This window comes from Lepisosteus platostomus, chromosome 4 (assembly GCF_059453375.1).
Source record: "Lepisosteus platostomus isolate fLepPlt1 chromosome 4, fLepPlt1.hap1, whole genome shotgun sequence".
Taxonomy (NCBI): Eukaryota; Metazoa; Chordata; class Actinopteri; order Semionotiformes; family Lepisosteidae; genus Lepisosteus; species Lepisosteus platostomus.
The window spans coordinates 24,269,358-24,287,247 of record NC_142614.1 but is presented as its reverse complement, the minus strand read 5'-3'; the positions used below and the strand labels follow the sequence as shown (position 1 = coordinate 24,287,247).

Sequence of the window (17,890 nt, the reverse complement as noted above, 5' to 3'; positions counted from 1 at the left end):
ATATACAGAGCTTTGCCACTAAAACATTTTTATAGTTTTCCTGTCCCTGTACAACTCTTCCACTCTTTCAGATGTACAGAAAAAGTCAGTTTTCTGTATGATGAATACGAGGTAAGAAGCAGGCACTGCTGTGTTTGTTGTCTTTTCCATTTCACGCTTAGAGTTGTATCAATGCATATTATCATCTGCAATTACTTCACTATGACAGTCCTTCAAAATCACAGTTAATTTCATAATAACTTCGAAGTGTGAAATGGTGTTTTGTAATCAGCGCCTTACTAACTTTCTCAAAAGGTTTGTCCATGAATGTATCACTGTGTATGTTAGGACTCCTATCTGGCAGAGGGATGTTGTTATTGTATAATACACACTGTACATATTGTGCTTTTTATATAAAAGGGCAGACAATCTGAGGAACTTAGCTTCCCCAGGGATTTTGGACAAAAGGGGCCATTAAAGTTCACACAACACTGTTCAAAAGAAATCTAAGACAACAGAGCAACATAATATTAGGTGAATGGTGTGTCTGAACAAAATTAAGTAATGGAACAGTATTGACAGATATTAGAAATTAGTAATTAGCAAGGGAAGGGGTGTGCACACAATGTCCAGGAGTGTGCAACATAATTTACTGGAAACTGCAGTTTCTTTTTTTTTGAGAAAATATCTTGCCCTCTTACCTGCTGTTTCTTCACAGAAAAAAATACCCAAACCTCTCATAATGAAAATGGAAGACCCAACATTGTCTTCCTCATTTTAACATTGCCTGGGCATCACTAACTCCTGAGTCTTCAACTTAACGAACCAAAAGCAACTTTTAAAAATGATGCATTGGCATAAGAAACTGTGATATTTAAGCATGTTGTCCATTATCTGCATTCAAGAAACCAGAAAATCATAAACTGGAGCCTATTTTAACTCTAGCTCATAATTAAAAGAAGAAGGCGAAAAAGAGAAGATGAAAACACCTAAAATGTGGCTTCCATTTTGTAAGAGTAAGACAATAGCAGTGCTCTTACTGTAATCCATGAATGTACGAGAAAAGTGATGTACAGTAGAAGAACACAATGCCTATACGTTTTAGTATGTAATTTACATTTCATTTTTTATTTAAATGAGGAAGAAAAAAATTAAAAGAGTAAGTTCACAATATCAAATTTGCATAATGATATGAATGTTGGAATTATTGTTGTTTCATTGTTCTGAATGATTTAGACAGGTTACTAATGTCAATAATTAAAAAAGGCATTTAATTTGTGCTTTACAGGAAGATGATGACAGGTTATAACTGAAGAGAATAATTTATCTATATTTTTCCAATATAGTGTGAAACAAACAACACAGTATATATTAAAAATAACAATACAATGTATGTAGATGCATAACACATTACAGTCACTTTACAGAAAGCTAGGAAAATAATGAAATGTCTTAATCTAACACATCTTTCCAGTTTCAAATATTTTTATCTTGGAAAGAACATTTATTATATTCTTCATTTATATGTTTAGGACTGTAGTAACATAGCATAGAAGTAAATTTATAACTGTAACAGTTTTATTCATAAATTAAATTAGTTTCTAAACAGAAATTAATTATAGATATTAATTAGTATATCACAGTATCACGGACTCCTCCGCTCCTTTTTATCCCTTAAAAAATTGGCTTATTCTGTTTAGACTAATATAAACACACATAGATTTATTTATTAATGACCAGTCTATTGGTTGCATAAGTGTACCTAAAATGGTGCCACTGTTATGAACAATGTTCTAGGTTATGTCCCTCAGCAGGGACTGCATCCTTTAGGCTCAACAGTTTTCAACAATACTGCAGAGGTGCGAAATGACTGTCAGAAACATTCCATTTTCTTCTTCTGAACAGCTACTTCGCTTAACCAGCACTTCAAAGTGATTTGAATAATTTGGAGTCAGACTTCTGTGTTTTGAAGAAAAGGGGACACGTCAGATCATTTCTGGTGCATTTATACTGAAGGTAAAAATCGGGCAATATATTCTTCACATTCTCCGCGTGGGTAAATCTGTGCAAGGGTAAATATACAGTTTTAGAAGATCCGTTAGACGAAATCATGATATCATAACCAGGGCTGAAAAAATCCTTTTTAAAAATCCTTCACATGCCAAAACAGAGCCGAATTTACTCTACACTGGACAAGCTCTGATGCAAAACAGAACTAGAACATGGAAAATTAACTAGAAAAAAATAGGAAAAAATGGACAAAATGGGGCTTGTATGAGGGTGAGGAGTGGAGATAGGATGGAGACCGCATTCCCCAGAGAAAAATGGGGAAAGATCTGCCATCCTCTGTCACCTGTCCAACTGGTGGAACACAACTGATCGGGTGATATTTAAAAACCAGGAAGCTGTGGATTTCAGGTGAGCAGTCATCCTCTGTTATTCACAAGATCAGAGCCAATGAACTGAAGGGCAGATGGGCAGACTCATCTACCAGACAAACGATAGAGCAAAACCGATAAAGCAAATTTGACCTTTATTTTTGTTGTATATTATTTATGGAGTTTAGAATTTTCAGACAGAGACTTTGGTTTCTCAACAGGGAGTTTTGGTGGTGGAGCTGGTAAGCACCTTAGCTATCTGGTCATTTACAGAGAGTCACACCAGAATAAGTGAGGTTTAAGGTTGGAGAAAGTCAAGCTTTTTTGTTTTGCTGAGCTGGAGCTTTTTTATTTAACGGCTACAAATGTGTGTCTGTTTACCAAGTCTAATTAAGAGGCCCGCTATGGTACACCACCCCCGGAATGTCACAGGTTCTATTTTAGTTCAAGGAAGAAATATAAAGCAGCACAACTACTTTCTGTCATTGTGATAGCATTGACCTGAAATGGCTCAAGCTGCTTAATAAACTGAAAATATTCTCAGTACAGGCCTTCTGTATTTCATACACATGGAATCACAAGTTAATGTCCATAGACAACTTCATTTCAACAACCAGAGCCATAACAATACTACAATTACTACTACTAAACATAAATGTTAGACAAATCATTTATTATCCAGCGGAAAGAACATTTTGAACATTTGGTTAATGTTCATGCCAAATTAAATAAGATATACAGGTGCTTAGAGTGACCTGTTAAAAAGGGATTTGGGTTTAATACAGCAGAATCCTTAAAAAAAACTGCACTGCATGAGACTACTGCACCTGAAATGTAGAATTTAGTTCTTTGAGTTCGCCTTTTTTTCCCCACAGAAGAATATGCCATAGACCTACACTGTTATTTATTTGCTGAACTCAATTTTAGTTTTTTAATAGTGACACCTTGCATTTTAGATGAGTTGTACCTGATATCAGTTTGACGTATCATACTGCAGGTATTCCAAATATGAAATTATATGCAATATGTTTGTCTGAAGGAGCATTAGAAACTCCATCTTCTTGAACTCTTAGCCTTTTCCTTATATTGTGATATCAGCCCGATTGACAAGGAATACTTGTGAAGATAATGAAAAATGACCTCTCAGAAAGTGCTATGACACAAGATGCTTTAAAAGCATGCAGAAATGTACTAAATACAGTAAATGTTCCAGAGTAGAAGCAAAAATGTACATCAACACAAAAGTCACAAATCCGTTTCTTTTCAACCTGTCATTGACTGTACTGGAAATTATCTGAACTGAAAAAAATAGTATGTCTTAGCACTTCTGGGCAAAAGGCTCACCACAATTCAATGCTGAGCATGATTTTACAGAACTGACTTTGCAGTGCTGTAGATGCTGCAGAGGATAAGGCTGTGTCTATTTGCAACACTTTTGTGCTTCTGTAATGTCTCCTACGTTTGCTGCAACATGGGGATTCAGTTATGCCTGACAAAAAAAACAATAAACAATGAGACATATTAGTAGTTTTGAATTTCTAAGTGCCAAAGAAAATGGCCATGTGTTGTGTGAGTTGGAACTAAAACAATAAGAGATAAAGGAAGTCTATTAACATTGTTCGGTGTTGCTTACTGACCAGGTCACTTCCTCTCTATGTTGCTTGAGTTTAACTCATCATGATCAAAAGGCCTGATTCTAGCAGGCAACACTCCACTGTGGCTGCTACTGTTTAACTGACAATGAGGTGACAAGATGAACATGTTGCGTTCGTTGTAAAAAGAGACCACCAATGAGAATTTTCCCATAAATTGCGTGACATGGTTTGTTGAGGACACAGAGTATGCACTCAGTACTCAGACAACCTTTTTGTCTTATTCGGGTTTTATTCATTCACTGTCCATTTTCACATTAGTTTCCATTAGACAGACAGCTGCCATTACCCTGCATTCCAGCAAAATTTCAGGACACAGTGAGTGCTCACTCAAACATTTCTAAGACAAAACAACATTCAAAAGTGGGCTGTTCTGTCCTTAGCCCAGATCTAAATCCTAGATTAATGATTAGGTTTAGAATTTAGAATCAAAACCCCAAATCTAGGTTGATGGGCCTATCCAAAAACCTGGTCATTAACCAGGGACTAAATGTGTCAAGTAGTGCTGAAGAACTTCAGCAACATAAGGTTTGATTAAAATCACTTTCTCTCCCTGATGGTGTGCAACTGTTACAGTACATAACACATACTGTATCCATTATTTATTAATACCTTGAGCTTCAGGTGGTGACAGTAGTTCACAATCAAATATAGCAACTGAAATTAATTGTGCAGTCTCTTGGCCCTAATGAATGATTTACATAACTACTGTAGTACAGAAACAGATTATGATTTTTTTTGCAGAAATTCACATCTTATAATGATGCACATATTGTTTCCATCCAGGTACACATCGAGGTTTTGCAGATGAGTTTAAGAGCATATTTGTAACACATATTTGTGTTTTCCTGTTATTGAAGTGCACTAATAGGTCATTTTGGTTTAAACACAACACTGTTACTTAGTTTTCAGGTTCAATACCATTTTCTAAACCTCACTCCTGCTCTCAGTGAGCTCCCACTTGCTGTGCTGATTTGGAAAGGGCTGTTTCATTTTTGAATTTGCGGTTATATATCTGAAGGAAAAATGCACTTTTTGCCCGTGAGATTACATAGGGGATTGTGATATGTGAGATTAATATGACTTTTATTTTTGTTGTATCCTACATGCAAAACAAAATGGTAAAATACAAAGAATTACAGTACAATTACACATACAGTCTTATGGTCACACTTTAAAAACTTGAAGGTTTACCCACCCTGGCATTAAAATTAGTGATAGATCAAATTGTTGATAAACGTCTGTTTTTATTACTTAATCTATTTTAACATGGCACTTGTTAGTTTAACAAAAAAAGTGCTTAAAACCTTAGATAAAGTCAGACTAACGTTCTGCATTCCAGTAGAGAAACTGTATTCTTTACAACTGTATTTTCTACAATTTAGGGGGAAAAAAATTAAAGAAAACACATAGGTGAATTAATATATTTTTAAATAGATCTACAGAAATCCATTGGAGATAACAACATTATTTCAGGTTATCGCTTATAGTTTGTATTTTGAACTCAGTCAAGGTTTATTGTATTCATTTTATTCTAAACAACATGTAAAGAATACTATACCACAATTACATTTTAAATGTCTCATTCATTTCTAATCTTTCCAGTTCAGATGAGTTAAGGGAAGGCTAAAATTGTAGCTAATGCTAACTTTTTTTCTGAAAGTTAAACAAGAAAACATGTCAGAACTTTATTAAAAACTAAATGGTTGACTCCACCTAAATCAAATAAAATTACTGCTTAGTTCAAAGCAATTTATCCTTGAATTACATTGTTCCAGACATAGAGATAAATAATGGTTACCTGATGTAGATATCAAGACTGAGATGAAAGTTAATTTATCTCAGTGAGCAGCACAGTACTTTAATATGCAGTTATTAAATACTGGCACAACTTCACGGTAAGGCACACTTTTACAGGATCTATATGTTGTGCTCTATTTAAGTAGTAGTTATTCAAGTTTAAATTAATGACAATTTTATTGAACAGAAACAGGAATTGTAGATGAAGCCATCTATACCGAGGCAATACTAACAGAAGGTTTTACTTTTATTGTCTGATTTTGCTTTCTGCGAGTCACACTTCAGAATCTACTGTCACTGTTGAATGCTAGCTTTCCAGATAATATGCCAAAGAAGAGTTGTTGATGAAATCTCTTTTTGAACCAGGATTATATAAAGTCCATATCAATTAATGCAATCAGTGTCTTGAATGCATTGAAAATACGACTGTATACTACTGCTTAGTAGGGCCTACAGAATGGTTTCCTTTTTAGTATTGCTATGCTATAGCAGGAACACTTTCAAAACTTTTTCAACATGCCAAATGTGTCCCAAGATTTCATACCTCATACCTTTTGCAAACAGATACAATCAGATCAAATGACATTATGGATGGTGATGTATAGCTTAAATGTGTAGATCTCTGATGGTTTTCCAGTGTTTAGCATTCAAATGATCTAAGTTAATGTTTCTGTTACAGTCAACTTAAATAATTGAACTACCACCCAAAATTAGACAACATCAAACATCAATTTCTCTCCTCTGTCATTTGATCCATCAAAGTCAGACATGAATACAGTACCTTCTTGAAATGTTACATACACCACGTTTTAAAAGGTTTTTCGGTAATTATGATTGTGGTGGGTGTTAACACCCAGGTGCATCAGCTTTCAAAGGACAGGAAGTGTCTTATATTATTTTGACGCACTGTTGCCCACATCTTGTAGTCATCAACAACAAATTGTTCATACTCTTGAAACTTGTAAGGAAAAGGACACAATATATAATATAAAAGAATCCAGCCCTTACATGACTCATCATTGTTTGATATTGTAGATGGTTTCAGACCTGACTATGTAAATAGTGTGCCTGAAGTAACAGATCATTTAAGCAGTGAAGTAAACTTGGTATTTAGAAAATAACTCTAAGGCAGTTGATGACAGACTATTAAAATTTACATCTTCATCTGAAATTACTGTATTTTCATAAGATTACATGTTTCTTACCTACCATGTTTCTTTCTGATTTGTTTTTTTTTACCATTCACTTGCTTGTTTTAACTGTTAGGAACCACAGTCTGTTACGGATACCCTCTTATTTCTTTTGAAGTAAGAAGTGGTATGTTATTATCTTTTTTCAGAGGAACTCAGCATGTACCAATACAAATTTGCAGTTCTTCTTAAGAAGAAAAAATGTCACAAAAAACTTCAGTGTTTCTTCTTTCTTTCAAAAGTGACAACAAGGGAACAATTTACAATATGTACAATTAGACTAAGAGGAACTAACACCAAATTACACACACAATGCTTACCAATAATTCATGACAGGGTTGAGTCCTGACTAACTGTATTAACACCAGTAAGCTTTACAACCACTCTTAAAAAGCTGAAAATCCGGTGTTTCAGCTCAAATGATTCCATTGTGATAATACATAACCTTTGAGCTTTAAATCCTTACTTCACATGTGGGGCTGACTTTGCCCACTGTACGTGTGAAGATGAAACATGCTTAATACTAATTAGGTTATCAATTCATAAGAGGCAAGAGGGTAAATAAATCTAAGTATTTTGTCATACTCAGTCTTTAAACTTAACATCTTGAAAATCAGCTTTCCTACTATACCATGTGATATCTTTTGGGGGGTTTTAAGAGACAAGGAAGTATCTGTTATCCCTTTGTTAAATTATGAGGATATTGGTTATAATCAGCTAAGTCAGCTATATTTCCAAAATGTATTATATTTTTAATGAAGTCTTACGTCATTCCTTAAACCATTGAGAATGACTGAATTAGTCATTTGAAAAGTTATAATGACTATAATATATTTAGCTAGTTCAAATCAAGTGTTGGTAAGTATGCAGGTCACACACAAAAAAATAGTTATGTGTAGTAGCGTGAGTACTTATTGAATACATACTGTATATGAAGTACAAAGGCACACTTCATACTAACTACTGATTCTCATTTTATAATCATTCCTACACTACATAAACTGTAGCATTTTTGTACCAGTTACCAGCAGTCACTACACAGTTATTTAAGTAGTTATTTCTACTTATAAGGAAAAGTATACAAATGGAAAGTGTTTTTTCTTAGAGTTCTGAGAAGTCATAATGTATTTGTTAGCGTCCCTAAAATAAAGAAAGCACGGCCTATAAAGAATAACAGATATGTCCTGATACAAAACCATGAAGTAATTATAGCAGTTTCACAAGAAAACTAAATTACATTCTAACCAGTTCTATTCATTTTCACAGAGAAATCTCAGAATGAAACCAAATAAACAAAATCATTGCCCAGCTTCAAAATGTTAGAAAAAGGCTTGAGCTATATTTAAAAAATGGGGAGGGAACTTCAGGAACAAGAAACATAAATATTGAGCAAATTAGTTTGTTCTGAAGTCCAAATATCAAGGGGAGATTTAAGGACATTTCTCATTCAAGCCATTTAAGTCATTTGTAATGATGTGAATTACTTATATCACTCAATTAAACACATGGCAAAGAGGACCTTTTTCACGAACTGTAACAAAGAAAACCTCACAGAAAGCACAGCGTGCTATCCAGAAGATGTCTTCATTACATAAATAATTATTCAAGTCACAGCTAGAAGTACAAAACACAAGACATTGCTGGTCTGAAATTTCTTCTACTTACAAGAAGAAATGATTAAATGAATATAACTATTAACAACAAACTGTAACAGATACTGGATATAGTTACTCAAAAACATTTTAGCACTACAATTCATACATTTTTTTCTTTAGATGGTCCAGTGCAATATACACTCAAAACAAACAATGATATGTAAATAAAAACATTTAAATGACACATAAGTGGAAATAACTAGTGATTAGAGCTGTACAAAAATAACTGAAGTGAAAAGGCTTCAAAGCATCACACTTCTCCTGTTTGTTAGGCAATACGATAATTGTCCATTTGGACTTCAGATAATTAGAGAGCCAGTACAAAGAACTTATCTGCCAAGATAAAGCAGAAAATTCCCAGAATGGAAGTTCTTATACAAGCACACATGACAGACCTCATCAGACCTTGCATGAGTTCTCCTTTTCCTTATCAATTGCATGCTTACCACAGTTTGTCATTTTCCTGTTATTTAAGACCTATCATCTCTCATATCATACTACAAAACTTTCAATTGCACTTCCTCCTTTGGCTATATATATACCTGAAGAAGGTGGGTCTACCTTGTCTTTCTCACACCTGAAGAAGGCTTTACAGCCGAAACGCTGTGTTTTCTCTCTTCTTTTTTTAGCATGGAATAAACTTACTACTTGTTCCTTTAAAATCTTCATAGTTTTGTGTGTGCAAGTAAACTAAATTCATAAACAAAAACATGAATGGAGGAACACAACAATAACAATAATACCACCACCAAACATTTAGTTGTGTTGTGTTTATCACTTTTTTCTCTTTGATATAGGAACGTTTTTCACAAATTGCTTTTGCAGTCCCCAAACCTGCATGTGTAGGCACGCAAATTTTACAAGGCATGATGCATGAAGTATGTTGCTTAAAAAAAATAAAGATTCCCATTACAAAGGCAAATTTCAGCATCTGTCCCTTCATCATGCAAAATAGATTTCCTTTTGCATAGATACAGTACTGTACAACACACAAATTCTTACTGTTCATTTCCGTGCCGAGTCAGCTCTGTTAACAAGAATTGATCCATTTATCAATTTTTTAAAAAGAGCTAAGAATGTAACAAAAGAACATTAGAGGTTACAAACAAGAGGAGACGATTTTGCCTATCTAGTCCATTTGGTAGTCATTGGTTAATTGATCCCAGGATCTCATCCTGCAGTTTTGTTGAAATAAGAGTACTGGCTTTAACAGCATGGCTGGTTAACCTGTTCCCCACTCGTACAGCCCTGAAAAAGACTGTCAAATAATAATAATAAATTCTAAAGACTGTCACACTTTTAAATTTGTGCTAAATTGAACATGACAAACAATAGAAAAACATATACAGAACTGAGGAAAATATCACATATTCTGCGAATAGAAATCTGCTTCACCAATTACAAAATTGCTCAACAACCTATTTAGAAGCAAATTCCATTAACTAACCTTCTGTCGTGAATATCACAATCAAGTATCCTTGATTGGCAAGCTGCTACCAGAGTTGCTACAACTGACCTCTTTTTTAATCTTTTCTGTTACATACGCACTTTATTTTTTAAACGTTTAATTTCTCAAGGGTCTGAGACGGGAGCACCTGAAAAAAGCAGTCTATGCCCTAATACAGCAAATGCAAGGTACAAAAACAGAGATGGGAGCCTTGAACCTCCTGAATTCTAGTAAAGGCTGAGATCCTAATGCTCAGACAATAATATTGATTCTCTAAATTGTACTTGGGAGAACAGTGAACAGAAAATAAAATATTCAATCACATGCAGCAAAGCTGGAACAGTATTCAACTTGACAACAGATCAAGACAATTAATAATCAGATTATGAGTTCCACAGAGGACTCTGAACATGATTATCAAGTTAGATTCCTGAACACAGTGATCCCTGAGAGGATTCCAGATCTGGTACAACGAACATCTTTCAGTAATTTGGTAAAAATTGTGATTAAGACTTTGATGAGGTACGATTTGAATAGAGAGCATTAATAGGGTAACTTGCCTAGTAGAGTAGAACAACATCCCTTCCATAAGAATATAATTGGTATAAAAGTGTGCAAGCCATCTTTTCTGCAAAATAAAGAGGCCTGTAATTGTATCGAGCAGTACATTTTGAATTCCTATACTGGGGTCAGGGGGTGAACTACCCTATATTGGTTTGTTGGGGATCCAGAGCCTATTGTGACAAGAAACAGGCACATGGCAGGGTACACCCTGGACGGGACACCAGTTCATCGCAGGACAGACACAACACACTCACATCCATATCAGGGCCAATTTTTCCCAGAAGCCAATTAGCCCACCAGTATGTTTTTGGACTCTGGAAGGAAACACACACACATGGGGAAAACACACAAATTCCACACAGACAGCACCCAAGTCTGGAACTAAACCCAAGGAACCAGCACTTTGAGGCAGCAATGCTAACTACTGCGTCACCATGTTACCCAACACCGCAGTATGCTAGTTCTTTTTTATGCACTTTGACAAAGTCCGTTACTTTTTCAAACATTTACATACATTTGCAATACCTTTACTGCCTTTGTCAAACATACAAGATGAGTACTGGTGTTTTTTTGAAATTTTTGATTACTGAACTAGCTACTTAAGAACAAGACTCAGTCTATAAAACACACTTAGGGTTTTAAAACAGTAACACTTTAGTAGGGTCATAGTGAATTCATGTATAAAACCCTCATAATTCATAAGACAAGACAGGAATATTAATACAATGTGAATAAACTCACAATAATAAGAGTAATAATAATAAGTGACCCTCACTAATAATTGATGGTATAGTTTTAAACTGAAGACCTGTATTTGTCAGTTATACATACAGTACTTTATTAATGGCTACTTCATTGTTGATAACTGTTATACACTTAGAAATTGTGATTTAGAGCACCCTTAAAACTATTACCAAACAATGCCTTCCTGATGATATGTACTTTTTTACATGAGTTAGTACTTTTCTAAATCCGAATAAATACTGTGTGTACCGCATTAGACATATAACTTTGTTAATATGAATATAATAAAGAAAACAAATCCAATTTGGAAAACAAAACTTACATCTAGCAAACAACATGAAGAAATGAGAACTGAAATCTAAGATGTCCAGTGAAACATGATGACTTTTACTCTTAATGTTTACTTCTATTTAATTTTTTTTGCAGTCCAAAAGGCTGAGCAACAGCACATCAGTATTCCATCGCTTTACCTTGTAATATTTTGGAACGGTACTTTGTTGATGTGTTTAAATTGGCTATTTAGGTAATGCTCAGCAGAACCCGTGGAAATTGTTAAATCAGATTCCAGTCCTCATAAATTATAACATGTACAGAACCTGAAGTGGGGTTAAAATGTAGAAGAAATGAGGTCAGAAATATTTGTTCCTTAAAAGTAAAAAAGGGGTCAATAGTGCCTAAACTAGAGAATAAGCCCTATCTCATGTTTACAGAACGTGAAACATTAACTTGTTCAAGATTTCATTATGTAATTTCCTTTTCTGTGTAGTGTATTTGATATAATCTTTTAGAGGTTTCATATTGTTGTATTTGTAAGGTAACTTGTACTACTTAAAGAAGTAGACTGTTAATAAATCTATAGTTGTGAACAGTTATAGAGGTGCTCAAGGAGAAATTATGTTACATAAGAACTGGTAGACACATAACATACTGATAAAAATACTAATGTGTACGCATTCTTAACATTCCCCTTGAATTTAATTGGCAAAGTCACTTCTCACTTCTCCACCTGACCTGCCGTGCAGTCGCACATGGTGGTGCACTTCAGTGAATGAAGGGGGTCCATTCATGCACGTAAAGCATTGTGTTGAAGTGTATTAGGACTCGGTGCCGTGACTGTGTTACAGAAGTGATGTCGTATCCTTGAAAACTAGATTGTTTCGATTTCTACTCTGGGACACATCTTGGTCTCTTGGGGACAGGGATTGTCAACTGTCCAATCAAATCCACCTTTAATATAAAATAATCCTTCTGTTTATATAGCGCTTTTCTGGGCACACCACTCAAAGCACTTTCGAGGTAATGGGCACATACCCCCACCACCAATGTGCAGCACCCACCTGCAGCCGTAGTGCACCAGTGCCTCACCACACATCAGCCATCAATGGGGAGGAGATCAGAGTAATGAAGCCAATTCATAGATGGGGATTATTAGGAGGCCATGACTGGTAAAGGCCAATGAGAAACTTGGCCAGAACACCACGGTAACACCCCTACTCTTTTTGAGAAACACCTTTGGATTTTTAAGGACCACAAAGAGTCAGGACTTTGGTTTTATGTCTCATTCGAAGGATGGCACCCTTTTTCCAGTATAGTCGTAGTAGTGTTACACTATACTGGGGCATTAGGACCCACACAGAGCGCAGGGTGAGCGCCACCTACTGGCCCCACTAACACCTCTTCCAGGAGCAACCTTAGCTTTTCCAGGTCTCTATCCAGATACTGGTCAGGCCCACACCTGCTGAGCTTCAGTGGGCTGCCATTACAAGGTTGAGTTACAGGGTGATATAGCTGCTGAGCACAGCTCCATGCATTACGTATGCAAGATATTTATAATAAAATGTATTATGTCAGATCTAAAGCCATTTACATCACTGTAACTTACCATACCCTGTCAGCAATTACCCTCTTACCATGGTTCTAATGTGAAGTTCCTCAAAGAATCACAATGAGTTAGAGTCTAACCCATCAGATTGAAATTACACGACGGAGGGAGCAACTGAGAGATGCCAATTGACTTGAACAACATGTGGGAGGAAACTGGAGTTAGCCCACACAAAGCAGTGGCGAACATGCAAACTCCACACACATGGATTTAGACTTCAACCCAGAATTTTGGAGCTGTGAAGCAACAGTACTACCCGCTGTGCAGTCCATGAAAATCCACATGTGTTACAATTGCAAAAGAACTAATTCTACTAATTACTATGCAGCAAATGAGCTGCAAAAAATAGGCATGTGAGTGATACATTAAATTTTTCATCAGTAAACGTGAACAGGTAAATTATGAGAATAAAGGTTTGGGTTATACCTAGAAAGTGAATTACTAAGAAAAAGACAAAACATAAATAAAAGACTCGTATGGGCATATGTAGGATTGGAACACTGAATATACTGTATAAAATGACCTTTTTAAAGGATGTAAGACAGTTGTGATTTGGTATTACCTAAACCGTGTTTTCCTTTCATGTTTCTCTGCAATAGCCTTGTTGCATATGTGGGTCATAATTTCAAACTCCAGGTCACCTTGTTCGTGAAGTGTAAGGTTTGTGCAGTGTGAAGTGAGAAGTGAGCGAGGCGAAGTGAAGAATTTGGTAAAGGATCCTACAGTGTTGTATCTACCTTTTCCCAATCTACAGTAACATTTCAGCAACTCCAGCAGACAGATTATCTTCTCTCGTTGTGTGCCAGCTCCATAAAGAAAAATATTTTCAAGCTGAATCATTAGCTCCGGGCACAAAACAGAAACAAGCAAGACGGTGAGCAGCAAATTATTTCTATATGCAATTTTAGAGGAGGATGTTAAATAATATCAAATACATATAATCTATATAGAATCTGTGATTAAAAGCGGCAGACTTTTAAATAAAGTCCCACAAAAAGTAATATGGAACAAACACATACGAATATGTTTCAAACAGGTTAATAAGTTTTGCATATTTACTGAAGAAAATGCATAAAATCTTTCTTTCGCCGATATCATTAGAAATTAGAAATAATAAATCACTATTTTCTTTTCACCTTCAGTTTCATTAACTGAACGTACGCAGAGGTCAACTGCTTTAATCATTTCCCGACTGGTCAACTTGGCAACACATTTTAAAGTGCAATAAAGTGCTTGACAAAAGTATTACAGAATCGACAGTCATTTGGGTTTAAGTAAAGAACATAAATCCACTTACCCAGAAATTGCCTTTAAAGTGTAATTCTTTCATTTTGATTTTGATGTCAAAAGAAAAAGGTAACTCTTGTATCTTTTCATGTATATGTTTCCTTTTATGTAACAGTAGCCGTTACAGTTCCCTTTTATGTAACAATGCAAAGGGAATAGGATTTTAATATCACAGCCAAGGAAATATTTCTGCTCCGTTTAAGGAGTGAGCTCTTACTGTAGCAGTAGTTCCTCAAACTGTTTTCTTTTTAAACCGTATTTCCGGGTCCTAAAGTCCGTCACAGCAGTAGTTAATAATAGTGATGGCACACCGACACGCAATTTCTTAAATTAGAAACCCACATTCAAAACTCTTGCATACAGTTAGGCTTCACAGTGATTCTCGAGAACAGGTTAAAGCTATTTTTTTCTTAACAAAGTTCTAATTGATCAGATTCAGAGTTTTAAGTACATCTAAGGAATTAATTATTAATTTTACATAAATGCTGAGCTCCTTGTAGAATTTTTATAGAGAAATTTGAATATAGTTACTTACAAAGAATATGTCCACCCTGTGAGTCAAACAAAACGCATGTTATTTACTCTTGAAGTGTTTCATATTAATAACAGTTAAAGAATGAAGTGTAATACTATTTTTGTAAAAATCTGTTCCATGCCACATCCAAACCTTTACCTCAAAATATTTTTGGTATCAAATCTGAAAATCATAATATATTTATTATTTTACAAAAACAATTTGAGAGTTTATCTGCATTCTACAAGATAATAGTTTTGATGTACTGACAGCAGATGAAGTCAAACGTGACTGGGTAACAAAAAGGTATCAAAGTACACAGTGCTGGCATGACACTGCACTTCTCTATCAAGGTATTGTTACTCCTACTTTCCCTGATAGTTACAACAACTTGTTTTCCCCATTTATATATCGTTTTTAAATTGTTTCAAAATGCAAACAACTGTGCATGTGGGAATATGAAAACAAATGAGAACTTTATAAAGGCTTTTATTGGTAATGTTTTTTTTCTAGATCACCACAATATCTTCTGTACTGAACAAATAGACTTTTACATTTAAATTCGTGACTTTCCCTTTGGGTCTCTGTTATTTTTTCTCTGTTTCCTGTTCTTCTTCATATATTGTATCAGTAGTTCACTAATGGAAAGGGAATTACATTTTAATATTACATGGAATATAATATTCCAAGGGAGCTGCTGCAAGGGTGAATATGGAGAGATGAGAGGAGTGTGAGAGAAACACCCAAAGGAATGTCCAGAAGATGAGACAGTGTATATATAGAAGAGCAGAATTAATCAAGATAAGGATCTTCTGTTATACACTCCATGTAGTTTTTTTCCAGAGAAACATAACCCTTAGTGCAATCCTTAATTGTCATATGTGTCACGGGAGTCGGTCCCGTGTAGTGTGTATTTAGGACCCTATGGAGATGGTATAATATGGAAGTGGCTGGAGCAGGGCTACAGGGAAAACACAGTGAGGAGTAGAAGGGATGGCGAACAGGGGGCGGTGCCGACAGTGATCAGGTGCAAGGGGGGAGAGCAGGCAAACAAGTCCAAAAACAATCCAATGTAGGAAATCCGGGAGCAGTCCAAAATCCCAAACCAGGTGATCCATCCAAGACCAGACGAGAGTAAAAACAAGAACAGGATCTGGGACTATGAAGTTAAAAACGGAATGATGAGGCCAGGCGCTCCGAGCCCCGGATTCAGCTAAGTCAGGATTCCAACCAGTGTCACGGATGTTGGAAGGGACGAACCGTGGAGTGGCAGGAGAGCGGAAAAAGACCCTATGAAAGGTGGCAGAACGGGGAGTTAGCCCGGGCTCAGCAGTGCAAAGAGTTCTGGAGTGCCGTATAGAAACCTATGCCCTCAGGCCACAGACAGAGCGGCGACCTGGTGCTAGGTGGGTCTCAGGACATCCGAACGTCAATGCTGAGCGAAGCAGAATAAGTGACCCGGAAATATATAACCCCAGAGAGAGAGAGACACCGGAAAGAGAGGAAACCACAGGAAACTAGGGACAGGACAGAGAAGGAGCCTATAGTACATATAATATTCTGCATTTTTCTACATTAATGTTCATTTGAACGTTTTTTTTCTCTGTGCAACAGCATGGAGAAAATAATGGTAACTTAGAATCGGTGAATGCAAAACAATAGTATACTTTGCACATTTTGCGTGGTAATTACAATCAGGTGATTGAATAATTGGGTAATAAGTAAATAAGTAAAGGCCTGAGTCTGGATAACTTTGTCTTATACAGTATAATGGCTAGAAACTTTGGGAGTTTGATCTGCCCTAAACAAGTTAGTGGAACCTTATGCCACAATCAAATTTCAGTGGACTTAAAAAAACAGAGTAGTTGATGCTGATCAGTCTGGGCAGAGTTATAAAGCAAATTCTATACATTTGGAGCTCTATCCATCAGCTGTCAGACAGATGTCAACAAATGGTGTCGCTACCCAATACCAGTCATCCTGCCAAGATCTTCCCAAGAGCAAGCAGCTAAATCATCTAAGAATCCTAGTGTCACATCTAGGGATCTGCAGGCCTCTCTGTAGCCAGTGTCAGTGTGGCCAAAAAGCTTCCTTCCAACAAAAGAAATTCATTCTGACCATCTAAGCATCGTGTTGGAAAATTCATAGCTTGGGGCTGATTTGTTGCCTCCGGATTCAGACAGCTTGCAATCATCGATGGAACCACGATATCTATATTTATGTTTAGTAAATGAAAGAGCAGAATAACAGGTCATTCATTCATCAACTGAAGCAGAGCAGAAATAAGGTCATGCAGCAAGAAAATGACCCTAAACAAACGAGCAATAGCAAAAGAAGAAAGTTTGCATTTTGGATGGGGCATGTTAAAAGTATGGATCTAAAACCACAATGAAATGTTAGGGTAGAGTCGGAAGCAAACTCTTCATGCAAAGAAACCATCAAATTTCACTGACCTGAAGCATGTAAGGACAAATGGGCCAACATTCCTGAAAACTGATGCAAGAGACTGATAAAAAGTTGCAGGAAATGTCTAATGTTGCTCAAGGAGGTGCCACCAGTTACTGTGATAACTTACTTATTCACATTAGGATATTTTCTATAAAATAATTTTGTTAATTAAATAATCCACACGTTTCTTATGTCTTTGCATTATACATTGATTTCAGGTTATCCATCCATACAGTTTCTAGCTACTTTATCCAATTCAGGGTTGCAGGGCAACCAGAGCCTATCCTGGTAATCAGTGGGTACAAAGCAAGATAAACCCTGAATGGAATACAATTTCATCGTACGGAACA

General features: G+C 35.9%; 1 protein-coding gene across 1 annotated transcript in view; it reads right to left on the bottom strand.

Moving 5' to 3' along the window:
- Window positions 1–14,832, bottom strand: part of pstpip2 (proline-serine-threonine phosphatase interacting protein 2) — a 35,727-nt gene extending 20,895 nt beyond the window's left edge. Inside the window, exon 1 of the mRNA XM_088629131.1 lies at window positions 14,589–14,832. Coding sequence (XP_088485257.1) covers window positions 14,589–14,621 — 33 coding nt within the window. The 5' untranslated portion in view covers window positions 14,622–14,832. The remainder of the gene's footprint in view (window positions 1–14,588) is intronic.
- Between the last annotated feature and the right edge of the window lie 3,058 nt (window positions 14,833–17,890).